The sequence below is a fragment of the Python bivittatus genome, unplaced genomic scaffold, assembly GCF_059951505.1.
Source record: "Python bivittatus isolate LINGU-HERP-01145 unplaced genomic scaffold, Pbiv_v1 ctg000160_np1212, whole genome shotgun sequence".
Classification (NCBI taxonomy): Eukaryota; Metazoa; Chordata; class Lepidosauria; order Squamata; family Pythonidae; genus Python; species Python bivittatus.
In genome coordinates, this window is record NW_028277076.1 from 324,089 (window position 1) to 350,340 (window position 26,252).

The window sequence follows — 26,252 nt, forward strand, 5'->3', positions numbered from 1 at the left end:
ACCCTCAGATGCAGGGCGAGGGACCTCTCAGTCTGTGTCCTGACTACCGCTAGGCAGCCTCACAGGGCTCTCTTGCTGTAGGGCCCAGCTCGTGGCCCAAGGCTCAACTGCCAACTCCTTCCGGAGTGAGAGAGAAGGGGTCTGGAGTTGTCCCTGCGGACACCAGTGAAGCATTCCCGCCCGCCCTCCTCACACTGAAATGCAGCAGCCAAGCTGTGGAGGGCTCAGGTGGCCTGGCTTGATTTATTGTTTGCGCCACCACACTGGCTACGTTGGTTCGGTCCTTGGTGAGAAGCTTCCCCATCCATCCCAGATTCCATGGCAGCTCAAGACCAGGTCTCAGCTTGGAAGCGGCGGGTTTGTGCCAAGCGGGCAAGATACTCCTCCGCTTCTGGAGCAGAGAGGCCTCCTTCTGACTGGAAGACAAACTTCAGTGCTTCTGCCACTGCCTCCGGCATCTGCTTGGCATTTCTGGAAGAGAGGGATTGCCGTAACAGGTTGAGAAAGCTGTGACTGCCAAGGATTTGCCAATAAACAGGGCCTGGTGGGCGAGCAGGAGCGCCTGAAGGGCTGGCAGCAACGTGGAAAGTTTTAGTCCTGCCTGACCCATTGCCGCATAGGCTTAAGTTGGGAGAACACAGTGGATATCAGAGAATCAGGTCAGCGAACCATTTACTGAACCATGCCCGGCACGGGTCATGCTCGAATCTCTGTTCAGACACAGACCTGTTGCTTGGTCAAGGCAGAGCCCGTCTTTCCCGCAGACTGAGCTCCCTTATGAGCTGATGGGGGGATGAGACAAGGGTCAAATCCACGTACACTGATCCACACGTGCTATTTCCATACCGATACTTACATAGCCATGAAATTAAACAAAACTCTAATACGAATTCTAAGTATAAAAAATTCTAAGTATCACATGTCAGAACAGCAGGTGCTATTGCCTTTTTTTTAGTTGTAAAAAAAAACACTAGAAACTTATATTTAAAAATTGGGGGGTGGGGGTGTGTGAAGGGAAGCTGACAATTCAGGGAAGTATTCTGAAAAATCTGGGGTAGATTTTCTTTCTCCATAGGCTTTTTTTTTGGCATGAGTGAAATCGCTTCGACTGTTTGATTGTTATTATTTTTAAAACTTCAAATAACTTTGAGGAGACAGCTCCAGATGTGCAAGATGCCATCTGGGTTAATAATGCAACGCCCAGCTGATCCCAAGGCTGGCTTCCAGAAATGTGAAAAAACTAGTTTTACAACAAGAACTGGCTTGACGTGGCCTCCGCCCTGGGGCACGAAGACGAATCAACTGTTTCCACCCAGCACTCTTCAGGATGCACACAAAGGTGCGCGCTCTGCATGCAAACAGGCCGCACACTGGGGGAATTACATGCTAAAAAACTAGGGAGGCCCCACCACACTGGATCAATACGAATATAAAACCAAGGATCCAAGGCTGGAGCCCAAGACGGGAAGAAGGACGGGATGTCAGCCGGATTCAGGCAGCAGCCCTCCATCATGAAAGATCAACTCTCTGCCCAGAAGCCCACAGAGATTAATTCAGCATTGCTGCCTTACACACTCAGACCTTCTGCCCCAGAAAACCATCCGTACAAGCCTTAGTTGCTGACATGCTCCTGCCAAGCTGCCTTCAAATTCTATTTCCAGAGGGTGTGACAGGCTAGGCTGCAATTCCAAACTTATGCATTAAGGGGTAAACCCGGCTTAAGCTTTGTATGTGGGGAAAAGGTGGAATATATAGTGGGGCTCAGCACTGGGCAAATAAGAACAGCTTTTAGCTCTGCCCAAAGCTAACAAGCTGATTACAGCAAAACCCTTTTGGGGCTTGAGGTTATACCAGGATGCACGGGTCAAGTTGCTCCAGAATCTAGCATCACTTGATGCTCTGAGCTGGCTCCCAGTCCGTGGGCAGCAGGGCTACTTTGCTTAGACGTAATCTGACAGTAATTGCCAGCATGAAGTTCACCCTTTAGCAGTTGCAGAGGGCCAGGCCCGGGCCCCTGAGGAGCACTGTGGAGCAGCTACCAGAGACTCCAGATGCTGCAGGATTTCTTCCATGCACTGGCACGGAAGGGCTGGATCTGCTAAAACCTTGTAAACGGGAGCCAGAGTTTGTTACCTGCTGAGGATGACCGGAAAACGTCTTAACCCTTTGGACAGCTTCCTGGCACTCACCCGGCTAGGTAGATCTGGGCCTCCTTGTGCTTCACCAGGTCCCACACAAGCTCCTTGTTCTCTCTGATACGGTGCTGGACATAAATCTTCTCTTCCTGTGGGGAGACCACACGAGAGGTCACGTGACCTCATGCTGTTTGTGTGTTTAGGCCCCAGTAACTTGCACCATAAGCAGAGGGAAAGCAGGGACTGCTCTGAGCAATTACACACGGTCTCCTTCAGAAGCTCTTGAACCTGGCACACTCAGAATCAGGTTTGGGGGTGCAATTTCATAGGAGCATAAATGGAACAAAGTGAAGCTTTTCAACAAGGATTATTCCATGAGGGCACACATTGCTCCTCATCCTTATTGCTACGGAGATATGCTGGTGTTCAGGAGTTGCGCAATAAAAAGATACAGTACAAAGCGGGGGGGGGAACAGTTCTCTCTTCCTCTTTCTCTTTCTTATGCAATCACAGGAATCTGGCTTTCCTCTTGCTATAATCTGTATATGTCTCATTTCTTTTTTTCCCCGGACTAAACGAACATGTTGCTAAGGAGCATTAAATAATTTAAGAAACGAAATCCAACTGTAGGTGAAACAAATAACTGGAACACGTCAGATGACGACAGACCAGCTTTGCACGTGCACCTGTGCAGATTCCTTAGGAGTCCAGCCTTAGTCCCAGATTCACTGGGAAGGTGGCAATGAAAGGAAGAATTTCAAACGTGTGGAATAACAAGGGTTACTCAGATGACTTCTGAATAGGTCACATCAACTGAGTGTTCCTCAAGCCAACACCCGCAGGAAGCTGGGTGTGGACACAGGGCTGGTCCTGTAATTGTTTTCTTCCTGGCCTTCTTCCGAAGACATCTTTCTGACTGTTCTGTCAGAGCAAAGCTGCACGTTCAGGAGAAACATACGGCACCACCCCTTCCTGGGAGTGAGCCACATCAAAATACCAGTAACAGGAGACCACGGGCTTAAATATTCGGCTGTGTTTTAAAGGAGGTGGCTGGGAGTCCCTTTAGCAGGCTGAGAATTCATAAAAGAGAAGGAATCATTCCAGCCGGCTGCTTTCTGAAGTGGGACAGAGTGCTCAGAGGTAAAGCCAGAGGCAAAGGGCTCAGGCTGGACTATTTCACCACCCAATCCAACATTATTTGCTTTCCTGAGCAGGAATTGTTCCCTTGAGAGCCTTGAGAAGGGCCCTTCCCATAACGTGTTTTTTTTTTTTTATCTAAATATGCCACTAGGAGAGAACTGGAGACCTTGTGCCCACAAAGACAGAGTTCCAGCATTAAGCTAGATTCTCCGTCAGTTAATGCAGGAGGAAACCCAAGTCAGACCCAGCCTGGCACCAAAAACAGGCATGGCACTCTTGGCCTATCCAGCTCTGTATTTGTTCAGTGCTAGAATAACACGAATAAAAACATTAGGCTAAACTTATCTTGCAGCGATAATGCCACTTCTGCCTCAGAAAAAGGCAAGAGAAGTGGGGATAGTTGGACCTTGTGACCAAAAGTACAAGACCCAACTATCTTGGATAGTGCAGACGGTGAAAAAAGAACTGGAGGTCACCGCCAAGGGCCAGTCAGGGGGCAGAGCCTGCCCTCCTTCAACAAGAACCTGCCCCCGGTGAGGCCACACAAGCCAGAGTCAACAGAAGGAGCCAAGCTGATCAAACCACAGAAGCACATGGTACAGAGGAAAAGCAGCTGTACACCCCCACCTCAGTGCAAACATGGCTCCTGCTTTCAACCTTCCAAAGGATGGTTTCAGAGCTGCCCTTGATCTGGTGTGTACCAATTTCATGGGAGCTGAAGTCCAGGGCTTCTGGATGCTGCTAGGGAGGGGAGACCCACATTAAAGTGACGTGAAGCTGTACTGTAGCACATCTATAAATATGCCCCCCTCCAGCTGCTATTCATTTGGATGGTGGGGCTGGGGAAGGACCCTCTTCTCCTCTTTGCTCAAACATCTCAGCCAGAGGTGCCCCAGTCTGCCTACGTGTAGGCTTCAGAGCCCTTTGCCAAAACGGAACAGAGGAAGGGTGTCCAACATCGACCCTTCAACTCCCCAGAGCTGTAAAAACTTTCCATCAGCCAGTCCTGCTGTTGATACCAGAAGTTTCAGCCTGGTCTGTAGAGCTGTACATTTTGCCCACTCTCCCTTTCTGTTTTGGCTCCTCAATCCCCATTTCAGGAATCTTGGCTGAGAAACACGCCCTTGCATCCTGGGTTGGTGTGTACGCGTACAGCCCCAACAAAGCTGCGCAGGCAGGATTTACCTGATCCCGGGAAAAGGCCACAAAGAGCATTAGGAGTCCCCTTTTCACCAGTTCCTCCCACTCTGCCTGACAGTAAAAATCTTTGGCTTTCTTTCGGCAGCCGAAGAACAGACAGTTCCCTCCTGAGGAAAGACAAACGGGGAGAACGTCAGGACCTGCGACAGCCACAGCGGCAAAGCCGAGCAGATAGAAGCGCCAGTTGTTCAGTGATGCGGCTGCCATTTAAGAGCAATGCAGCTAGTTTGATAAAAGCTCTTTTAGTTCCAGGGTCCTGCCGGGCAGAGCCATTTTCCACACCATCGAAGGGACACCGACTGACCACTATGATCGAATGTTGTGCTTGACAGGGAACCACAGCCAATTCCAGTTCCCGTCTGATATAAGTACAAATAGGGCAAACAACTGAGTCTTTTTAGGGCATGTTGAGCATTAACTGACCAACAACTGGACTAAAAGCAGTGGAACAGTCAGGACTTCAAACAGCGGGCATTCATGGTGCTGCCCAAGAAGCTGTGCAAATATCCTGACATCTGACTTGGCACGCGAGCAGAGATGGGCAAATTATGAATTCTTTTGCATGCTATCCACCTTTCCCAAGCGTATTTCAGGAAGTCCACAACAACCACCGATGCCATCTACTGAAAATTGCAGGTAAGGTCACACAATCTGCTCTTGAAAGACTGAAAGATTGACCAGACTTTAGAAGATTGCCTTCCTCCACACAACTACTTCACCTGTTTTGCCCTGGGCAACTCGCTCCTGTATTGCTGCTCTAAAAACGGCCACTCCGGTGCCAGGTCCAATCATGACTACTGGAGTGCCTGGTTCCACCGGGAATTTCAGCATCCCTTTCTTCACCCAAAGAGGAACCTGCGCCGTCCCTGGGAAAGGAGACGAAAAGAGCCCGTGCTAAATGAAAGGAAACATCTGCCTGGGATGCGTACAGTGCTTGGGCGTCCCTCCAGTATCCCCATTCGGGATGGTTTTTGATGGCGAAAAAGCAGGGTGACTTACCATTCTGTGGACTGAGAGATGCCAGCCACGTAGAACACAGGCCACGCCGAGCTTTACTGAGACAAGTCTTGTAATGCACCACGGCCAGGAGGATCTGAATTCGATTGGGATGCGTCTGGGGAGGGAGGGAGGGAGGGAGGGAGGGGGGAGAAGCACCCAGGATGGAGTGACTTGGGCAGAAGTGAACCCAGGCAGGGATCAAGGGAGAGAGCAGCAGAAAAAGAACAGCACCCTTTCTGAAAACCCAGTGCCCATGAGCAATGAGCTGTTCGGGGGACTGGCCAGACATGGGCGGAAAGACTCTGTCCACACCGCAATTTTGTTTTCCAATTCTGAGTGAGAGAAGTGCGTTATCCTTTATGTTTCGGAGCTTTACGGATTCAAGGGGCTCCTTCAGGAGAGGGAGTAAGTTACACTTGACTAGCGCCACTTTCACGACTGAGACAGAAGTGCAGGGGAAGCGAGAGATTAACCAAAAAGGAGACCCTCCTCTCCCAAGGGCTTAACCGCAGGTCATTTAACTGCAGCTGCTTATAGGGCACCAAAGAGAGTCAAAAAGCCCCATCCCCACCCCTGGGGAGGGCAGGTCTGCTTTCCTGACCACCGGAAAAAGCTAGCAGTCATCCTGCAAATTCACAGAAACTGGGAAACTTCAGGATTGCAGTTCCCTCTATCAAAGAATCAAGGTCAACTTTGCTCAGCCTGAATTCCAGAATAGCTCAGACCTAAAATCCTTGCAAAGCTTTATCTCCTTATTCAAGAAGAAAGACACTGACTTGTATTCTTTCTACTAGACTTTAGATTCCCTAAAAGAAACACTTACAAATGAAGACAAGACTAAGTGACTGGAATTGTTACCATTCAAAGCACAGACCAAACCCTCTGGTAGGGCAGACAAAGAATCAGTGAGGGGGTGGGGTGGGGGTATCAATTTATTCCGGAGCCATTTAGCATCAGCTCAAAGCACGCAGCAAACACCCCCCTCTGATGGACTTCTGCAGTTCCTGCACTCCCTTACCTACCAGCATCGAGGAAGCAATCGAGAAGGCCCGGGGTCTGATCCGTGGAATGAGGTCTAGCAGATAATCGCATGGAATGGCACAAGTTGTGTGAGGGAAGTCGCAGAGGACCTTGGGGAAGGAGGATAAGAAAGAGCTTGACTCAGATAATGCTTCAACCGCAACGAAGAACAAAAGCTTACAGAGCAGGATGCAGAAAGGGAAGCATCAATATTTCAAATATTGCTGTTTGAAAGGACTTTTCTGAAGCAGCCACTCTTGAGAGGACTTGCTGCAGAGGATTCTGAGGGATTTTTACTGGAAGTAGCTCAGCAGGGGCACAGCGCCCCCCTAGGCCTCATCAGCTGCTTCCCCCCATGAATCAAGAGGGCACCCTGAACAAACTACCATGCTGGTAACAGCAGGCGAAATAGAGAAGTACGCCAGTCGTGCCTGTATCTTCAGACTTCCTTGGCTGCGGTGGCTGATGCACACTTTGCACCGTTCAAGAGAGCGGTCCCTAAGTCAACAACCCTGCTTTGTCAGGAATGCAGGGAGCATATTTTCTGCTGATGAATTTCTGAATAAAGAAGTCCCCTCTTTTAATAATGCTTTGCTTCAGATAATAGATTTTAACATAGTGAAGGAATACGGTGCCAATTGGATTTGGCAAGTGCAAAGTTGTAATCCTTTTTAAAAATCTGATTGTTTTAGCTAACAACAAATATCCTAGCACCTGTTTCTTGAGGAATGCTCAGATGAGGTTGTGTCCTGTTATGACATTGCTTTGGTGGCTGCCCTTAAAATCTAATGACTTTAAGGTAAGGGTTTTTTCGTGAAAAAAGATAACACTTTAATGACACACTAATAGCTCTTCAACTCTATCTGCTTAGAAGGCAGACCGTTGATGCCAGATAAACGTCCATTAACCTTGAATTGCAATCCTATAATCTTTCTATACTCATACCACAAACTAGCAAGCAGGTGGAGAAGTGCCAATACGTCACTAAGTCCAGAATGCTTGAGGAAAAAACAGCTTCTTGTTTCTATGCCTGTGACGTTAGGCCAGAAAGTACGTGTAGGGGTGGGTGGGTAAGAGATTCTGAGATCTCAAAAGCCCAGGTTGACTGCATATGGTTTCTCCCAACCCAGAGTTACCAGAGCAAAAAATTACAGCTACGTAAGAAAAAGGTGCAAAGCTGTTTAAAGAGGAACGACTCCTGGGGAGTCTGAGCTTTACTGATGAGATCTTGATTTATTGAGGAACGTGGCTATGAAGACCTGGAACCACCACACAGCAGCCCTCCTCCATGCCTAGATGCAGACCCACAAAGGCTTGGCCTACCTCAAGTATGGTCCTGCGGGGCCGGTTGCAGTAAGCATAAAGCTCCTCCTGGCCTTGGGCTGAGCTGAATTCCTGCAGCTTACTTCGCTCTAGTTCGTTCGGAGAGAAGTGGGACAGAAACTCAAAGAAGGAGCGACGAGGGACGCAGGTGATGTCAAGGTAGTGGGTCACCAGGTGGCGGACGGTGAAGGGCTGGGGCAGAGGAGCAGGTAGAGGAGTACCTGGAACGCAGGGGTCCAACAAATCAACAGGACTGCAAGGCTACTGGATTAAAGCGCCTTGCAAAGTGGTGCTAATCTTGCTTCCTTAACACCACGACTTCATAAAAACTACCAACAGCAACTGGTCTTTCTTTATCGCTTCCACGCACTGTGTCTAACCACTACCTTGAAATCAAGATGACAATCTTTTATCCCATTCAAAATGGCTGCTGTACAAGTATGTTCATTTCTGCAAATTTTGTCAATTAATTGATTAAAATTGGTTGGTTCATCCCCTAAGATTTCTTTAATCAGGCACCGTCCAGCAATCTGGAAGGTGTCCAAGATGGCAGGATTCAGATGGCATCCCTCTGAACAAGAACTAGCCTGGTGTTTGGAGGCACTAAAACTCTTCAGAGGCTCCCAGGACACTCAAAAACCCCTGCCAGCAATTATGTTTCAGCCTTTCTCACAGGGTGCTCTTGCCCTGCAAGGAAGCCGGTTAGCTTTGCTCATCCTGGTTGATGTGGGCAGCCAGAGGTAATTCCCAAGCTTGGTTATCAGCTAAGAGACCTGCGAAAGGCAGGGGAATGACTTTGCTGCCAATCAGGAGGTGGGGAGGGACTCCCACTTGCCTTGTGAGCTAGTTGGAGAGATTGCTGATGGGAACTTTTTATACCTGCCTCTGTTGGCCTCAGCATGAAGCAGGCATCTGGGTCCAGGCGCAGGAGGCTACAGAAAAGATGCACCTCCTCAAGACCATTGCGTGGCTGGATCATCACGACATCACCTGCAGCATACCTGCCATGAAGAAGCAATGCCTGAGATCTGGGCTCCTTGCTGGGGATCAGTTTCAGAGACCCTCAGATTTCTGTTTTCTTCTCAGTGACCAGGAACAGCCAGGCTGCTCCTGGAAAGCTTGTTAGGGACCCAGGAGCTGCCTGTGACCTGCTCAGTCTCAGCTCCTCTCCAGGGACCAGGCTGGGAGTTAGACATGTTCCCTTGCCCATCACCTACCCGCTTTTGCCAGGCGATAGTACCGGGGTGAACCCGGGCACTGAGTAAGGGACCCTCCCTTCTTCATACAACCAGAAGTACATCTCTTCTAGCCCTTTCTCAGCGCACTCCACTTGAACCACCCAGGAAATACCAACAACACAAACCAAGGAAACTCACTTGATTCCAGAGCCAGCAATATCAAATTCAATGAGACGGACATCTTGGAAATGGGATTCTGATGTCACCCTCCGATTGGACACCATCTGGGCAGAGAAAGAGTTCATCTCGGAGGGAACATCACGAGATGCATCCTCTGGTTGCAGAGGTGCCACGCTGAGGTCACCAGAGGCCTCGTCCAGTAACTGAAAGGTGTACTTGGGTGGTAATCTACAGAAAAGTACAGAAAGCAGCAGAAGTCAGAACTGGGATGATAAGTTCTCTTTCCTTAGCATGCAGGGAAGGCAGGAAGATTGCTGAGTAGCTGTGGAAAGCCTATCCCTTTTCTCCAGTCACCTTGCACAGGCAACCCGGTTCTCTTTGGTTGTTTAAGAAGGGAAAAGACAGTATTTGTATAGCACGTTCAGCAGCTCAAAGTATTCCACACGCATTATCTGTTCCTTCAGCTGTCTATAAATAGCTGAAGATGCTGCAGACAGAGGATGCTGCAGGTAGATGGGAGAGGTCAAGGCAGAGCAGCAGCTTCCTGAGGGATATCTAGGAACTTCACAGCAGAAGCAAGAGTCCAGCTGGGAATCTTTGGATCGCTAGCTTAGTCTTTTAACCTCTGAGCTACATCGCTTTACCTTTACTATTTCTTTACTGCTCTTATTTTTGCAGCTTCCATTTTGCAATATTTACAGCATAATCCTTCACTTGTCTACTCAGAAGCAATCCCTACAGGACTGCATTTAATCTATTAAACCCTAACTTATGTTTCTGTTTTATTTTTATTCTGTCAGAAAAATAACATGCATGAAGGTAACCCACATTCTGCATCAACTGCCAACCTTTCTTGGTACTTACAGGATATTGGGACTAATCACATGGAGGCCAGAGGGAAGAGGATACAATTCTAAGATCTTTTCCCATAAACTTAAAAGCCAGGGGTCAATAACTGCATCTGGTCTATAGAAAGAGAACAGAATGAATTTCAGAACAGAAAGTTGTATGCGTTGAACCCTAATATTATCTGAAGGTGCCAACAGCCATTTGAAAGAGCTTGCAGAGCACCCACATTCCCTCTCTGGCATCTCCAGGTAGGGTGGGAAAAGGTGCCCTGGGGAGTTCCTGCTGGCACCGCAGACAATGAGCTATGCAAGTCAGTCGTGTGATTGGGCACGAGGCAGCTTCTGATGCCTCTGTGAAATTGGCACTCGGATGTGAAGCTTTTGACAAGAACCAGAAGAATAGGAAAGTGAGTGAGAGGCCTCAAATTTTTTTAAAGAGTTTTTGAGAGTCTCCTGAAAAGGCACCCATATTCATGCCAGGTCCTTTTGACCTCTTACCCCAAGTCGTGCTGGTCATCTCCCAGTGCAGCTGGTGCAAGGGGGCTGCCTCCAAGCTGAAGAAGCCGCCTGTGCAGTTTTTTGGCAATAAAGTTGAACCTGGACCAGGAAGCAGCCAAAACAGAACAACACACTGAGCAGGAATTGGTGAATCAGAAGGCAACTTCCAGAACCTCCATTCCCACAAGCAAACGCCAGCAACTCCAAATCCAGACAGCTCTGGAAAAAGTCTTCCAGAGTGGGAGGGAAGCTGAGGCAGGGAGCATTTTTTTTTCACTCCCAAGCTGACTGCCTTTCCATCAACCAATGCCATCCCTCATTCTGCTTCCCTCAACAGGAATCAAGCGTGCCCCAAGTCCATTCTGAAGCCTAGGAATTTATTTCTACACACACACGTGTTATATTTACATGTAATTCTATATGAGGGCTGTGGGTGTAAAACATGCTGACCCATAAATTTATAAATAATTTTTTGATTCAAAAACTCAGAAAGCCTTCAAGTTGTTTTCAGATGTCTTAAATTTCTCTCACATTTGTGAACACACAATTTCCCAAGTTTCCTTCTCCCAGAGAAGGAGAATGCAGGGTGGGGCTATGCAGAAAAGAGTTACATAGCTGGAGGGGTCTTTTGGATCAAGCTAATGCAGGAAACTCTTTGCTTGCTGGAAGACCTCATTGTGGACAATAGCCTTGCTTTAAATCATCTAGCTCCCCCTGCATTTGGCAGGATAAGCAATTCTGACATTCAATCTTACAGGAAAAAGTAGAATGCTTTAATGGGCAGGGTGGTAGAATGGCAGTACGTATACTTGTGTGCACGTGGAAGAGAGAGGGAGAGATGGGGGAAGGAATCTGTTCACCAGCATCCTTAACAACCTACTGGCACAGCTGGAGAAGTCCCCCAAGCAGCAAGCACAGTTTGTAGCAGTGAGCCCAAAGAAGTCTACAGGCACCACCATTTAATGGATGAAATTTACTGCCACGTGATAGGAAGTGGGGGGAAAAAAGGGAAGAGAAAAAAGGTACAGGAGAAAAGATGGTCTGCAAATCTTACTCGGATTATAGTAAATACTTTTATCCAAAGACAAACAAAAAAAGGAAGATGTCCCACTCATTCTGTACTTCAGTCACCTGTTTTTGTACAACTAGACAGCTGCCTCTAGCTACAAAACTTAGATCAGCCCTTGAACCGATTCTGCCCCACATTTTTGTGACAAAGATCCAGAGCCCCAAAGCCTAGACAGCAGTAGCTCGGAGCAGTCAGAAGACTGGAATTTCAACAAGACAAAGAACTGCAACTACTACGCTTGGCCAGTTAATTTCCCAGAAAGAGAAATGACACTTACTTGGGATATGAGGAATCCCCAAGCCCCAAAACAGCATAGTCCATCTGACACAGGGAAGTCGGAGGCAAGTTCTTTCGGAATATGAACTTCCAGAAATTCTGGAAAATTAAATGAACCCCAAAGGAAGGCATTATATGGAAGCTCCCTCGCAAATAAACCTTATCCCAATAGAGGTGACTATGTGTAGCTCAGGGTTGAACTGTGGAGTCCTTGGGGTTCTCTGAGCTTGGTTCTTTTCTTGCAAACGTTATAATGAAATGTTTGCAAGAAAAGAACCAAGCTCAGAAAACCCCAAGTACTCCACAAATCTTATCCCGCTTGCTGCCAGGGAATTTCATTTGGGGCCCACTAGAGGAGGAACTAAAGCTCAAGGGTGAAGTGACCCCTGATTGGCTAGGTGGGCAGGCAAGGAAAACTTCTGCCTAAGATAGATATGGGTTAACAAGGTCAGGTTTAACAGGCTGCAGCCAGCCACACCAAACCACATGGGTCAAAATGGATGTGGGTCTGGCTCAGTATGAAGCAGTTTCTTACGTTCATATGAGAGACGGGAGGCTTTGCTGCAAAAAGATTTGAGCCCCAATCAATTAGTACTGTTGGGGATGGTAGGGACTCTGCTTTATTCATGGCCGTCTGATGACCTACGCTCCCTTCCCCTCCTGCAGTCCCCAGGGAACAAGAGGAGGATGTCTGAACTAACCTTCATATTATCTGGAGGGTCTCCTTGTCCTGTGGTTGCACAAACAAATACCACCAGTGGCTCCTGAATCAAGTTTGCCTTTGAAGAAGCCATGAAAGACAGAGAGGTTCAAAATCAGTTCCCAACAAATGCTCTTTTTCTTCAAGAGCATCGATCTCATTGATGACCCATCTTTCCACCAACAAATGGTACTCGGGGCAGACAGAAATGGTAAGTGGACCAAAAGGGCTAAAACTACAATTTAAAGCATTAAAAAATAATAAATGAGAAAGGCAGCTCCCACCCAACTCAGGAAAAACCACGAAAGGTCTCCCTGACCTCCTCTGGCCAGAAGCTCTCTCTCCCACCCCAGCCAAGGGTGCATCGATATGGGACAAGGGAGGGACATCTTCCACAGATTCGAGAGCTCAGGCAGACTGATAAAGTCTAGGCGGCTTCGTATGCTACGTCAGGATGATTTTCTACAGATACAGCTTTTGCACACACTGAGACTGAAATCACCGCTAAGACCCTGAGTGGCTACTCACCACCTGGTAGTTGTCCAGGGCCTCGACCTTACACTGGAAACGGCGCCGCTTGGCTTCCCGACCAAGCCTCTCAGCAGCGTCTTGGGCAGTTCCTGTCTGGCTGCCATACAGCACAAGCATCTTCCGCGCCGCCATCTGAAGGGGAGCGGGATGAAGAAATCCAGTCGTTAGGACAGAGGCACAACTTTCCCAGTTCAAGAACATCACAGTGCAGGTGTCGGGGGAACGGGGCGAAGAGAAAGCTGAATTTTCTTTTGCCTCCAGGTCAGCTTGTCCCAGGCAGAGCGAGCCACCCTGCGGAGGCCGCAAAGGTGTTCTCTGCTCAAAAGAGCATCCCCAGAACATCCAAGACAGCGCTGGGCGCGGGCCTACATGCTGTTGACACAGAGCCCACGAGAAGTAGAATAGAGCCACGTGGAATTAAACAGGCATCTTTTTCTCAGCTGGAACTGAACCCACTCAACTAGGTGGATTTGGCCATGCCTCGCCGCAGAGCCCAGCGCCTTAAACCGCTTAATGCAATATGATGGCAACCAGTTCAGGACCGCAAAACTTTTTGTATCTATTTGTAGCGCGCCTTCCACATTTTTGCATCCTGAACCTGGTGGCGACGCTACGCAAAATAACCACCGATCTGGGAATCCAGGCCTTCCCGACTCAAGCGACTAAAAGGGCCCCACGCGGAGCACAGCCTCTTTCGGGGAAGAGTTTTCCTCCGGGTTGATTCACCGTTGCTGCGGCAGTGCTGCGTGTCGCGCTCTCGGCACTTCGGCACGCCCTCGAGGCGATGCGGAAGCGCTCGGAACGAAGCAGAGCGAGGGCCGTGCCCCTCACGCACCGCCAGCCCAGCGTCTCCAGCGCGGCCAGGAGGTCGCCAGGACCCAACACCTGGGCTTCCGAGGCGGCGAGGGAGCGCTCCGCCCGCCCCGGAATCAAACCGGGCGCAAGGCGGCCGCGCGGCAGCGTCCTCGCGCGTCCGCAGCCCTCGCCCCTCAGCAGCGCCCCGCGGCCCCGGGCCGGCTCCCAACGCTGCCCGCCGGACGCCCAACTCCGGCCGCGGCCGCCTGCGCGCCCGCGCTTCCACAGGGGAACTGAAGCAGCGCGCGGAGCCACGGGCCCGCCCCCTTCCTCCCCCACGAACGCCGTGAGGCCCCCGGAGCAGCCCGGCTGACCCTCCTGGCTCGGGGGCTCCGCGGGAGAGCAGCGCCGCCGCCGCCGCCTCCCGGCCTCCGATGCGGGAAGGCTCCCCCTCCCCTCCTCTCGGGCTCGGCGCCCGGCGCACGCGCCGACCAGCCGCGCGACCGCGACCGCGACCACGCCCCCGGCCCGGCGAGGCGCGCGCCGCCGCTTCCGGCCCGTCACCAGAGCGCGCCGGGAGCCGCGGAGGGGCGCCGCCGGGATGCTGTTCTCGCTGCGGGAGCTGGTGCAGTGGCTGGGCTTCGCGCCGCTCGAGCTGCTGCTGCAGGCGGCGGCGCTGCTGGCCACCTCGCTGCTGCTGGCCCTGCGGGCGGACGGCGTCGCCGCCGGGCTGAGCTGGTGGAGCGTCTTCGCGCCGCTCTTCGCCGCCGACGGGCTGAGCACCTACTTCACGGCCATCGTCTCGGTGCGCCTCTTCCAGGACGGCGAGAAGCGCCTGGCCGTGCTGCGCCTCTTCTGGATCCTGACGCTGCTCAGCCTCAAGTTCGTCTTCGAGATGCTGCTCTGCCAGAAGCTGGGCGAGCAGAGCCACGAGCCCCTCTGGTACGGACTCATCATGTCGCCCGTCTTCATCCTCCTCCAGCTCCTCATGATCCGCGCCTGCCGAGTCAATTAGCGGGAGGAGCGGGACCCGGACCCTCCTGGCGGGGCCCCAAACTGGCAGCTCTGCCGGGGAGGGAGGCCGGCAGCGGCGGGGCTCCCCCGCGTGGCCGCAGGACGACCGGGGCCGCTCTGGAAGGATCTCTAGCCCGGCTGGCCGGCCGGCCGGCCGCAGCGGCCGACCCGCTTCCTAAGCCCAAGGATTTCAAGCTCGTGCCACGGGGAGGAAGAACGCGAGGCCTCTCCCTCCCCACAGCGGTAACCCCTGTTGTGCTCCGGTGACATCGAAGGATCCATACGCAGCTCCTTATCCTGTTCTGCCGTTGGACACCGACCTCTGGGATGCCGGAAGGTCTGAGCAAGCTCTGACTAAAATGATTATTTAGGAATAAAAGAACGTAGAGCCAGTATTTAGGCCCCTCGCTTTTCTCTAGGAAAGCCTTTTCTTCCCTACGCCAAGATTTGTCTTTTGGTTTTTAAGTGCTGAAAGAAAAGCTGTACGTATGCCGAGACCGATTTTGGAAAACAGCTGATAGTGATGTGTGAAAAATGGTGGACAGTGCCCTTTTACACGTGATTACTCAGAAGGGAAACCCGCTGAATGCAGTGTGGTATACCCCAGGCAAGCGGCGTAGGACTGCCGGCTTAGAATCTTGCATCCAATTGACAGGGAAAGCGGCCCTATTGCTTCCTTTCAGACTCTTGCAAGGGAACGCTGCCAAGTTAACCGCTAATGGCGCAGGGCTTCTTGGGCCGATTCCCCTGCAAGGGTGCCCAGCGCAGTGAAAATGATGGCAGCAAAGTTACAAAGAGGTAGCTGAAAATGAAGCACGCGGTCAGGATGCGCTGCGGGGCGGCAGCCCAGGCAACAGGGACGGAGAGCTCCTGGCCTTTGCCACCCTTCTAAAGTTGCGCATTGCTGGGGGAGCGAAACAAAGAAGGTATTAAGAATTTTGGCTCTGTCAGTCGTAGGAGTTTTGGTTTTGCTCAGGTGGGCGGCCCGGTGAGACTTAGCCAATAAACGCCATGATCTGGATTGCTGGAAGAGTGCCAGTAGAAAAATGACAGTAAAATCGACGAGCACCTATCGCAGCCTTAAGTGTAGACGTATAACATGGACAGTTCGCCGCTGTACGCAAGGTTAACGCAAGAGGCAGCCTCTTGTGTTGGGGGAATATACTCAGTTAGCCCGGTGGCCTGGACTGGGTTAAACAAACTAATCGTATTTTAACTTAGCCTGTTCTAGTCTTGCAGGCAAACCTGGATGGAATTTAAATCCCACAGTTAAGTCTCCGATCCTCCATATTGCGCAGCCTCGTGCTCACACGGCAGCATCAGATACGCTCTGTCCTCTCAGCTTCCCCTCAGCTTCCCGCCAAGGAACCAGGCCCAGGGCTGCAAGAAAGGGGCAATGAAGCATTAATCGACCAGAAGCCCGCTCACGCACCAGCGGGAACGGGCTAATGCACAGTAATCTTCCTTGCTGCTTACAGGAGGCGTTGGCACCGGCCGCCGAATCGCAAACCGGCCCGCCGCGCGTTAGCCAAACGTGTCGCGCCGGCCCGGTCTTGAGTTCAGAATCTCTCGTGAACGCACGAAATCAGGACAGCGGCGCAAAGGTCGGGTGAGCGGACACGCAGGTGCGCTCGCGGGGCTCCAGGGTGGCATCTGCCTGACCCGAAAGGGGGGCTCTGAGGGAAATAGATTGTCGTTCGCCGCCCAGAGCCCCTTCTTGTGAGGAGGGCGGCTCGATCAATAAACTCGATCAACCGGCCGGCCGGCCAGCCAGCCAGCCGTGGAAACGGGTTCCTGCCGCCCGGCAGCTCCCTGCGCGGGAGGGGAGTCCTGTCAGGGAACCGGAGGCCCTGGCCCTGGAGGGGCCTCTGCCGGGCGGTCCTCCTCGGGGGGAAGGAGCCTGCGCCGCTAAAGGGGACGACCTCGGAGACGCGGCCGGGGGCGGTCCGGTGAGGGGCGGCCAGGGAAACAGCTCGAAGGGCCCCCCCAGCCCCTCAGGAGGATAGCGGGCAAAAGGCAGGCTGGGCGCCAGGAGGCAGGAGGGGCTGAGGCGGGAAGGCAGCGCCAGCCTCCCGCCCGGCTCCAATTCCCAGAATCCCCGGGCAGCCGCAGGCAGGCTCCCGGCCAATGGGCGGCGAGGTGCTCAACGCGACAGGGCTCCCGCCCAATAGAGAGGGAGCGTCGCTGCGCCGGCGGGGAGGCGGGCTCTGCCTCCTGACCGAGGAGCGCCGGCGCCGTCCCGCGCCCTTCCAGGCGGCCCCCGACAAGCTTTCCGCTCCCGGCCTCAGCGGCCCAGGCAGCCCCCGCCGCCAGCTGGGCGGAGCCACCCGCTCCCGCCCAATGAGCGGCGCCGCCCCCTAGAAATTCAGCACCGCCCCGACAGCGCACGGGCGGCCAATCGGGGCCGCCCTTCGCGAGCCGAGGCGGAACCCCGCCGCCCCGGCCAATCGGCGCGGCCGCTCCCTCAGGGCGCCTTCCGCCGCGGCCCGGGGCGGCGCTATCGCCGGCGGGGCCAGGAAGTCGCTGGCGGCGGCGGCCGGAGGGCCGGGTCGGAGGCTGCCGCGCCCGCAGCTCGCCCTCGCCATGAGCAGCCCCCGGGAGGCCGCGGCGGCGGCGGCCGGGGCACCGGCCTGGAAGCAGGCCCTTCTCGAGCGGAAGCGGGCCAAGCTGGCCGCCGGCATGGACCTGGAGCGGGGGCCGGCGCCGGCGTCGCGGCCCGGCAAGGCTCCCGACGGGCGCGAGGCGGGGGCGGTGGTGGCCGAGAGCCTGGGCCCGCTGCGCGAAAACCCCTTCATGCGCCTGGAGAGCGAGCGGCGGCGGCGGCGGCGGCGGGGCGCCTGCGAGCTCTTGGCGGCGGCGGCTTCCCCCTCGCCCCCCGCGGAGCCCCCGGCCCTGGCGCAGCTGCTGCAGCTGTACGGCGCCATGCCCGGCATCCGCACCATCCGCGCCGACAACATCCTGATCATCGAGTCGTGCGACGCGGTGGAGCCCGCGGGGCCTTCCCGGCGAGCCGGAGCGGGAGACGCCCCCGGCGGGGCCCCCCTGCGGGGCCTGCTTTCGCGCGGCGGCTGTCCCGTCACCGAGATCCGCGCGGCCCAGGTCGTCGTCTACGAGCCCGGAGCGCCGCCGACGCCGCCCGACGCCGCCGCCGATTTCGGCCGGGTCAGCCGGCTGCTGCAGAAGTTCGACCGTGCCGCAAGAGGGAGGGGGCGTGGGGGCGACGCCCCGGCCCTGCCGCTGCCTCCCCCGCCGGGTGCCCAGGGCGGTGGCGGCGATTTCGTGCAGAAGATCGGCTCCAACTCCTTTATGGTGACTCCCCGGGGGCGCCGCCCCAGGGTCGCAGCCGCCTCTGCGCTCAGTAATGGGCCCGTGGAGGACACTGCCCCTCCGTCTCCCTCCAGGAGTCCCGGTCAGCATGGGGGGGCCGCCGTCCCCAAAGCCGTGCCATGCTCCAGGGCCACCGCAGCTTTGTCGCCTCTGCTAGAAGCCAGCGCTGGGAAGCCAAAGCCCGAGGCCGCCGTTGAGGCCTCGCCACAGCTGCTCCCGCTGTCCAGTGCCAGTCCGGACAGATGTGCCTTGGCCGGTCCACCCCGGCCCTCTCCGCTCTTCAGCTCCAGCTACTCCTTTGAGATCCGCCCAGCCCCCAAGCCCGATCTGTCTGCCATTCCTGCTCACGACCTCCAGGCACGTGCCTTGGCCAGTCTGCGTCTCAACTCCCGTAACTCTTTTCTTTTTGTGCCCTGCCGGAAGGAGGAAGCCGCTGGCCCTCCTGAGCCCGTGGAAGCTCTCTCCTCTGTGCCTGGAGAGGCCCTTCCCGGTGTCCCCGAGAAGCCCGCTGAGGCTCTGGTCCCCGTGACTTACATAGATGAGGATTTAGTGGCACCGGTGTGTGCACACATGCCCCCCTTGAAAGCCTTGAGCCCGAGACTGGAGGGCTTTGATGTGCCCCGAGAAGGTACCTTGGCTCTTGAGATGGAGGATTCTGCTTTACCCGCATACAGGCCCCTTTCCACTGGTTCTGTTGCTCTGTCTCAAAAAAGTACTAGCACCTTCACTGTAGTGCCCAAAAGGAAGCCCCCCGCTGCTGGCCTGGAGACCTTCAGCAGAGCATGGCTGCAGGAGGAAGAGGAGGAGGAGGAGGAGGACAAAAGCCAAACTAAAGCCAAGACGGGAGCCCCCCAGCAGGAATTAGGTCATGTCAAAAAACGCTATCCCACTGTGAATGAGATCGAAGTGATAGGGGGCTACCTTTCTCTGGATAAGTCCTGCATGAGCAAATCAGGTTTTCGGCGCAAAAAGGTAACTAGTTGACATTAGTGCTGATCAGCTGTATTTCTGTTGAATTTTTACAGAGAGGGGAGGTGAGAAGCACTTGTCTGAAGCGTGCTGAACAACTGTTGTGCAATTACTGTGGGACTTCTCAATCTCTTAACTCTTGAGGTGTGGCCTTAGAACATTTCGCGTTAACAGTGGATTAACCTGTAGGCGAGTGTTCAGTAAACATCATGTACTATGTGCTACTGTTCCCATGGAGTAGCTCGTAGTATAAATATGCCAGACATTCTTAATATGAGTACAGAGTTAGCTGGCTTGTGTGAAATAGCAAACAGAAATTTGGAAGGGTTTCGCACCCTTGATTCCATCCATCAGCTGTGGATTGTAAGAAAGTGACCCTCCTTGTCCTGCTTCAGTCCTGTGTTGCAGCATTCTGACAGCGGTTGATGGTGGATCTGATCCGATTTCATAAGCGTGAAGCTACATGATCTGTATGCCAGAAATGTGGGATGGGGAAGCTGACAATCATCTGACGTAGAGCTGAAGCTGAGCTGGGAGGTGTTATATTGTGTTTTATTCCCAGTTGTTGCTAGACTGTGTACACTGGGCCATCTGGGTTTTGAGGTGTCATACGCTCATCAGTGTGTCTGCTCCCAGCACAAGCAACAGGCCTTATTTCATTGGACTGAGCAAATAACTGTGCCAAGAACTGCAGTTTTTGATGGATCATGTTTTTAAAAAAGCAGTCTAAAGAAATTGTGGCTAAAAAGTACATCTAGATACAATATTTTCTCAAGCAAATCTGGGTGGAGAGAAATCACATGCTTTTTCTAGTCTATGTTTGGGAATCTCCATCAGAGATTCAAAAATTCTAGACTAGCATCCAGTATCATAAGTGCGTATCCAGATTGGATATGTAACTTCTGGGTAGCCGTCTAGAGATTGCTGTTCTTGTTAATGTAATTCTTTAGCCGTAAATTAAGGTGTTAGAGAGCTGGTTTGGTGTGGTGGTCAAGGCATCAGGCTAGAAACCGGGAGACTGAGAGTTCTAGTCCTGCCTTAGGTGTGAAGCCTGCTGGGTGACCTTGAGCCAGTCACTCACTCTCAGCCCTAGGAAGGAGGCAATGGCAAACCACTTTTGAAATCTTGCCAAGAAAACGGCAGGGACTTGTCCAGGCAATTGCCAGGAGTCAACAGTGACTCGAAGGTACAAAAAAAAGGTGTTGCCTGCTCAGTGTTTTCTATCAGGTTACAGGTAGGTTTGACTGCTGGAATCCCTTCTAAGGAGTCATACTATAGTGTAGGCCCATAGGCCTTTTTCTTTCAAGAAACCTTAAATCAAGAATTGTTTCGTCTTGGAGAAACAAACTCAGTCATAGTCTGTAGCTTTTACACACAGATCAGGATGGGGGTTGACATTCAGGGCTCAACATGAAACTCTAAGGAGGTCTGCCAAGACTGCAGGGCAAACGTGGTGTCCTGTCTTGTCACACCTCCTCTAGTTCTTCAAGAATACAAGTGTTTAGAAACTGATGGGAGATGCACACCAATTGCTTTAGTATTCTTCAACAGCAACCTGGTCCCTTGCCATGCAACAGGAGCACTAGGCTGTGCTCACTTTTCAAACTTGTTCATGCTGAACCAAGCAGACCACATTTCCTTCTGATTCATGCAGTTAGCTTACCATTGGTACTGATTCCTCTAACAGGGTGTGGCAGAGTCCAGGATAGGAAAGCGAGGTCAAGTGATCAAATTATTATGTAATATCAAAGATTAGGCTGGAGGAGGTGAAGAAGTGGTAATTATTTATGTATACATTTCCTTGTAGCTCGGGTTTCCTTTGAGACATTGCTGCTCTGCTCCTTAGCTGGCAAAGCCCCCCCCTTTTTTTCGGTGCACTGAGGCTTACTTTCCTAAGCTGACCGTTTTGAGGACCAGTGCCTGCTTTTCTGAGACTTTGTCCTTTTGATCAGTCAGGTGCCTGCTGAGCTCCCACCCCCTTTCCAGCTGCTTAAGGGCTTCCCCCTGTCCTGGCTGAAGTCTCTCTTTATATTTCAAAGTCGAGGAACCCTGCCCCTGAAGGGTCATTGTACTGTTTTTGTTCAGCTCCAGCAAGGCTGTCAGTTCCTGGCTCTTGGCCTGGAAGCTCAGGTGGCTGTGAACAAAGAAAATACAAAGGCATTGATAAGAGTGTCCTATTGGAGGAAGAGGTGCTGTTGCGAAGTACATGGCCTTGAGCACTTGTATATAGGGTGAGCAAAGGATGCTGCTACTCCCATCAGAGTAAAATATTCCTGGAAATTAATTTATGTCCACAAAATACCTGTCAGCCAGAAAACAGTTTACCAACTCCAAAGAGGGCAAGTTTCAAAGAACTGCAGTTATTGCTCGGTTGTTCGATTTGTATCTTGCCTTTCTTCCAGGAGTTGAAGATGGCAGGTGTACTTCTCCACAAGAACAACCCTGTGAATTAAATTAAGCTGAAAGAGAGTGACTGTCCAAAGTCTCCCAGGGCTGAGGATGGACTTGAACCAGGGGCTCCCCGCTCCTGGTCGACCACCTTAACTGCCACGCCACACTGGCGTGAGATGCTTTAAAGTAAAACTTAGTGGACTCTGGAAGTTGGCTGTGTGCCTTTTTAAAAATAGCTTTAACTTGCTTGCTGTTCAGTTTGAATCAATACCTGCAGCATCTTCCCTTTTCGGGAGATACTTTTGGAGTTGTCTGGAGATAGAAAACGTTCATGTGTATATGAATGTATGTACTGTATGTATGTATGTAAATTAGTCAGCAAACTTTCTTGTGGTGTTTGAAACTGGCATCTGATATTATGATCCTGCTCTACTTGCAGGATACCTCAGGGTATTGATTACAGACAGAAAGACAATTGTTTTATGGACTTTCTTTCTTGTACTGGAACATTCTGGCATTTTGGTTCACTGACAACCATTTGTATGTCCCGTTTGCATTTTGATTGCAAAATCATGAGCCGGGAAGATGAATGAGGAATCTCCTGGAAGTGGGGAAAAGAACGATGAGATATTTTCCTATAGACGATTGTATGCCACAGTATACGGCTACATACTGAAAAGCCCTTTGCCATATGGAAGCTGAGCCTTGAGGCTGCTTTGCTAAAGTTCTAGTTCTGCCTTGTCAAAGCACTGTAAGTGGGACTGTAAGGCAGTTGCTGTTGCTGTAAGACAGACTGCAGTTTGTATTTTCCATAGCTGAGTAGAGGCTGTGGATGTCTAGGCTTCTGCTTTTCTTCTCAATGCTTGAAATTGGCTTAAAAGGTTAAATGGGCATAAGTGAGCGTTGCAGTCTTAGCTTCATTGTTGATATTTCTTTTAGAGAAGACTGCTTTGGTTTGAAACATAGTTTGTTTATTTTTAAAGTGATTGTTTTAAAACAGGACCCTTGGTGGTGATGATGGGTAGTTCTAAAATGGAGCAAAAGTTTTATATGGCTGGGTTGCCTAAGCACCTGCTCTGTATCCTCCTGGGAAACTTCCTGAACCATTCAAAAGTCCTCTGTCTGTTTATTGATTCCCCAGCGAAGTGAGGCTTCACTGCGGTTTGACTAAAATTCTTTTAATGGGTGTCTTGAAGGATTCCAGCTGGTATAAGCTAGAAGTTTACCTCACTGAAACTTGAGGTAGCTATAAAGCAGTTTCTCACTGTTTTTTCAGATGAAGATATCTTTCAATGAGACCAGTTTGCAAACAATGTTTGAATATCCAGCTGAGAGCTCTTTAGTGGAAGAGGAAGAAGAGGAGGAAGAAGAGGAGGAATATGCCACAGAAGTAGATGAGAAACCTGCCTTTTTCATTCCTCGCCCAAACAGTACTATGAACTCAGTCAACTCAGGTAAGAAATCTCATTTTCCATCCCATTTCAAAACACTTCTAGTTGAAGCTATGGCAGGTCCCCAGTTATGATGTAATACTTTTGGAACTGGAGTTGGGTGAGGCAATGACCCTGTTATCCTTAACTTTCCATATTCAGGAATGGAATGGACACTAAACACCTGCGGTTAAAACAGCAGTGTCCCCAGTAGGATAGAAGGAAAGGAAGGAAACATTTCAGAAAGTTGAAATTTTAAACTTCCATTTCCTTTTTTGGTCCAGTAGCGATTTACCAGAGGATAACTCCTCTTTCTAGCCTTAACACTGACAAAATGAAGTCCTGTGAATACATTTAACCATTTTTTCAGTGGTTCCAAAACATGCCCACTTCTTCCTGTAGGCCTTGAATTACTCCGGATAATATTGGTCAGGCAGCTGAAGCTCTTGCTCTGGGGGCTCTGCTTCATGGGGTGTCAGCTGAGCTGAAAAGGTTGGATCCTCAAGGTGTATCCTTAGAGAAGAGTCTCTGCTGATCCCACCCCATCTTACCCTTCTGTTTATTGTTTTTGTGATGCCAGGCGCTCATACTTTTTTGATAGGTTTGTCAAGTTACACTCCCAAGCACTCCATGGGCCTCAACAAGTGGCAGGAGCAACAGCATGAGAAGCTGCCTCCAAGCATTGAATCCCTTCCACAGGAAACTGACCTGCCAGATCAACAAGTCATGGTAAGACTTGGGAAGGCATGTATTTGTCCTTTTGCCTGCAGCCTTAGAGGGGGTATCAGCAGGTGGCAGCTTTTTAATGTACAAAGTCAGCAAAGTAAACTTTGCTTACAGTAACAAAAAGCAGAGGCAGCACGCAAAGTTCTGGGCTTGCAGCTGCTCAGAAGCAAGATGGTGTCAGAGTCATTCCTGTTTTGAATGACCTACCTCTGTGGGAAGTGGGGCATGGTGTGCTGCTTCCCTGCGTCTCTCCTTTCCAGAAAAGCAGAGCAGCCTGGCAGCCATCTCTTTGTCTCCTCACAGCTCACCCCTGCCGAAAAGAGCCACCTCTCTGATTTCAGTAGCGAGCCTGCGCTCTACTTCTGATTTTTAACGCTGGAGAGAGATATTCCTGGTTTCTGTGGAGGAGCTTTGAGAGACAAAGGCAGTGCGCGAAGCCAAACTTCTCTTCCCTCATCAGGTATTGAGACGTCCCGGAGGGCCTCACGTTCAAAAGCGCCCCTTGTTTTGGCAGCGTGGGTTTCTTACCTGCCATCTTACTGTTCTGAAAGAAACGCCTGAAGAGCAACTCCTGAGGCAGCCAGACGCTGAACGGGCTGCCAGATGCTTGGAGACTGCTTTTTGGCCACTGGGCTGAGCGGCTTCCTCCAGCCAGATGTGTGTGAGCTGGCTCAGTGATGAGCCTGGTGCCAAGCAAGCAAGCAAGCAAGCAAGCTGTGATTTGGCAGCTGTGACCTAATAGAAAATATTATCGCGGAATTCACCTTGGGGAAATCATGCTCTGAACACTTAGCAAAAGCAGCCTTTGGGTTTTGCAGCTGGGCAAATAATGAGAAATGCCGTTGCCTCGAGTAGACTAACTGAACGCGTAGATTCTGTTACTTTAAAGAAAGTACCAACTCCCAAAGGGCCAATCACACACACGTGCCCTAATCTGATGCTGGTATTTCTGTGACCAAATCCTATATAAGGTTGGCCGTGCAGCAGTTTCTTAGATGCATCTTGTGGCAACTGGAATTATGTAGAAAGCTGGCAGTTTGTGATCTTTAGCCTTTTTTGAGCTGATCCTTGGTGCACATATTTTCTTTGCCAGACCCAAAATTTTGGTAACAGGTTTGAGAGTTACCGTGTCTGAATGAAGCTCTAGGCAAGGTGGCCGGTCGTTCATCTGCAGTGCCACTAAGTGCTGTTTCACTCCTGGGGGCATCTTCCCCTGCACAGCTCTTAGAGCCAAGTTTTCCAGGACCGACGCAGCTCATGTCTGAATCCTGGGAGAATGGAGACTCATGGCTCTCTGATCCTTCCACTGCAAAGTAAAATGATAACCTTTTGCTGTCACATTTTCCAGAAAGCAGCTGGTCTGATCATCTGAAGGAGGTTTATGTTGTTTGATTGGCTAGCACTGCATTCATGTTGTGGAAACCAGAGCAAACACTATCTTTAGCATCTCAGTAGCACTCCAGGCAAGAGCAGAACATTATGTGTTTATGGAGGTGACTCAGCCACACGTTTAGCCTCCTATGAAAGGACCAAGTTTTAAACCTCCTGGAGAGTGTGTGTGTGTCTGCTTTCTGTTTAGTATCTAAAATCAAAGCAAGCTAGTTTACTGTTGTGTATTTTGCACTTAATAATTGTTTATTAATGGAGGAAGTTGGGGCTTCTGATCTTACACTCAGCTGGCCGCTCTTGCCCGATCTAGCTGGAGAAACCAACCCGCTATACAGGTTCCCCTTCCCCCTTAGAATGGTGTAACTTTGGGCTTTCCAGGTTCATTAAACTACACAAGTGATTTCTTCATGACTGTTGTTGGGTGATTTATTTGGCCGTTTTGTGCAACTGGCACATCAACGTGTGCAGAATTGCAGTATCAGCCTGCAGTGGGTGCTTCCCACCTGAACCCAGCTCTGTGTGTTTTCCTTTCGCCGGATGCACCAGCGGAGGATTCCTACTCTTAGTCCAGCTGCCTCAGCGCCTGGCTGTTTTGCTGGAGTAACGTTCAGGGAGACGGGGCAGCCGCGGCATCGTCGAACGGAGAAGACGCGAAAGCGCAGAAGGCCGGAGGAGAAGGAAGCTGGACAGCAGAGACAGATCTCCGTTCAGCAGGCGGAAATAGTCGGGCCTCGTCCGTCCTCGCTCGTTAAATCCTCGCTGTGCCCTTTGGAGGACTCTGGCTCTGTGTTTTACTGATGTCACGGTCGCGCCGCTTCTACCTGTTCCAGGCACGAAGCGGGCTGACCGTGCGCATCCCGTTGCAGCACGGGTACTACTTTGGCCTACCTTTCCCACTTGCTGAGCTGGCTCGAGGAACGCGTCGTTTTGTTGTGTTTCGCTCCTTCGACTTCTGTTCCACCCGTTCCCAAGAGAGCGAGCGGGCCGAGGGCCCCCAGCGAAGCGCAGGGGAAAGAGGACGCCGAAGCGCGCGCAGATGACAGCGGCCGTCCGACGCTTTCCGGAGACCCGGACGGGGAACGGCGGTTCCCGCGCCGCCCTTCCGTCTGGAAAG

The 26,252-nt window shown here is 51.6% G+C and overlaps 3 protein-coding genes across 9 annotated transcripts; 2 read left to right on the forward strand and 1 right to left on the reverse strand.

Moving 5' to 3' along the window:
• Window positions 1-224: 224 nt before the first annotated feature.
• On the reverse strand, window positions 225-14,402 carry NDOR1 (NADPH dependent diflavin oxidoreductase 1). Of its 4 annotated transcripts, none has more exons than XM_088146780.1 (16): window positions 14,267-14,402; window positions 13,095-13,229; window positions 12,568-12,645; window positions 11,868-11,965; window positions 10,522-10,620; window positions 10,040-10,141; window positions 9,194-9,403; window positions 8,697-8,818; window positions 7,818-8,038; window positions 6,497-6,604; window positions 5,475-5,589; window positions 5,195-5,341; window positions 4,461-4,582; window positions 3,903-4,013; window positions 2,190-2,284; window positions 225-471 (listed from the first exon to the last, which is right to left on the reverse strand). In XM_088146780.1, the coding sequence occupies exons 2-16, from the start codon at window positions 13,227-13,229 to the stop codon at window positions 327-329; spliced, it is 1,908 nt and encodes a 635-aa protein (XP_088002906.1). In that variant the 5' UTR covers window positions 14,267-14,402; the 3' UTR covers window positions 225-326. The 4 variants fall into 4 exon arrangements, with proteins under 4 accessions (XP_088002906.1, XP_025022878.1, XP_007429021.1 ...); XM_025167110.2 differs by lacking the exon at window positions 14,267-14,402 and adding an exon at window positions 13,824-14,231; XM_007428959.4 differs by lacking the exons at window positions 3,903-4,013; window positions 14,267-14,402 and having other exon boundaries at window positions 13,095-13,815.
• Window positions 14,362-15,301, forward strand: TMEM203 (transmembrane protein 203). The gene has a single exon (XM_088146784.1). The coding sequence runs from the start codon at window positions 14,494-14,496 to the stop codon at window positions 14,905-14,907; it is 414 nt and encodes a 137-aa protein (XP_088002910.1). The 5' UTR covers window positions 14,362-14,493; the 3' UTR covers window positions 14,908-15,301.
• A 1,864-nt stretch (window positions 15,302-17,165) lies between these two features.
• TPRN (taperin) lies at window positions 17,166-25,953 on the forward strand. Of its 4 annotated transcripts, none has more exons than XM_088146778.1 (4): window positions 17,166-19,205; window positions 22,870-23,047; window positions 23,604-23,752; window positions 24,210-25,953. In XM_088146778.1, the coding sequence occupies exons 1-4, from the start codon at window positions 17,490-17,492 to the stop codon at window positions 24,384-24,386; spliced, it is 2,220 nt and encodes a 739-aa protein (XP_088002904.1). In that variant the 5' UTR covers window positions 17,166-17,489; the 3' UTR covers window positions 24,387-25,953. The 4 variants fall into 4 exon arrangements, with proteins under 4 accessions (XP_088002904.1, XP_015743687.2, XP_025022881.2 ...); XM_015888201.3 differs by having other exon boundaries at window positions 17,326-19,205; window positions 24,053-24,352; XM_025167113.2 differs by having other exon boundaries at window positions 17,331-19,205; window positions 23,625-23,752; window positions 24,053-24,352.
• The last annotated feature ends 299 nt before the right edge of the window (window positions 25,954-26,252 follow it).

Coding starts and splice junctions, on each gene's coding strand:
- TMEM203 (XM_088146784.1), top strand. CDS start 14,494: ATGCTGTTCTCGCTGCGGGAGCTGGTGCAGTGGCTGGGCTTCGCGCCG.
- NDOR1 (XM_007428959.4), bottom strand. CDS start 13,439: ATGTTCTGGGGATGCTCTTTTGAGCAGAGAACACCTTTGCGGCCTCCG. Junction 10,142..10,521: donor GATGACCAGCACGACTTGGG/GTAAGAGGTCAA, acceptor CTCTTTCTATAG/ACCAGATGCAGTTATTGACC. Junction 5,590..6,496: donor CGATTGCTTCCTCGATGCTG/GTAGGTAAGGGA, acceptor CTCCCTCCCCAG/ACGCATCCCAATCGAATTCA.
- TPRN (XM_088146778.1), top strand. CDS start 17,490: ATGAGCAGCCCCCGGGAGGCCGCGGCGGCGGCGGCCGGGGCACCGGCC. Junction 19,206..22,869: donor CAGGTTTTCGGCGCAAAAAG/GTAACTAGTTGA, acceptor CTGTTTTTTCAG/ATGAAGATATCTTTCAATGA. Junction 23,048..23,603: donor TATGAACTCAGTCAACTCAG/GTAAGAAATCTC, acceptor TTGTGATGCCAG/GCGCTCATACTTTTTTGATA.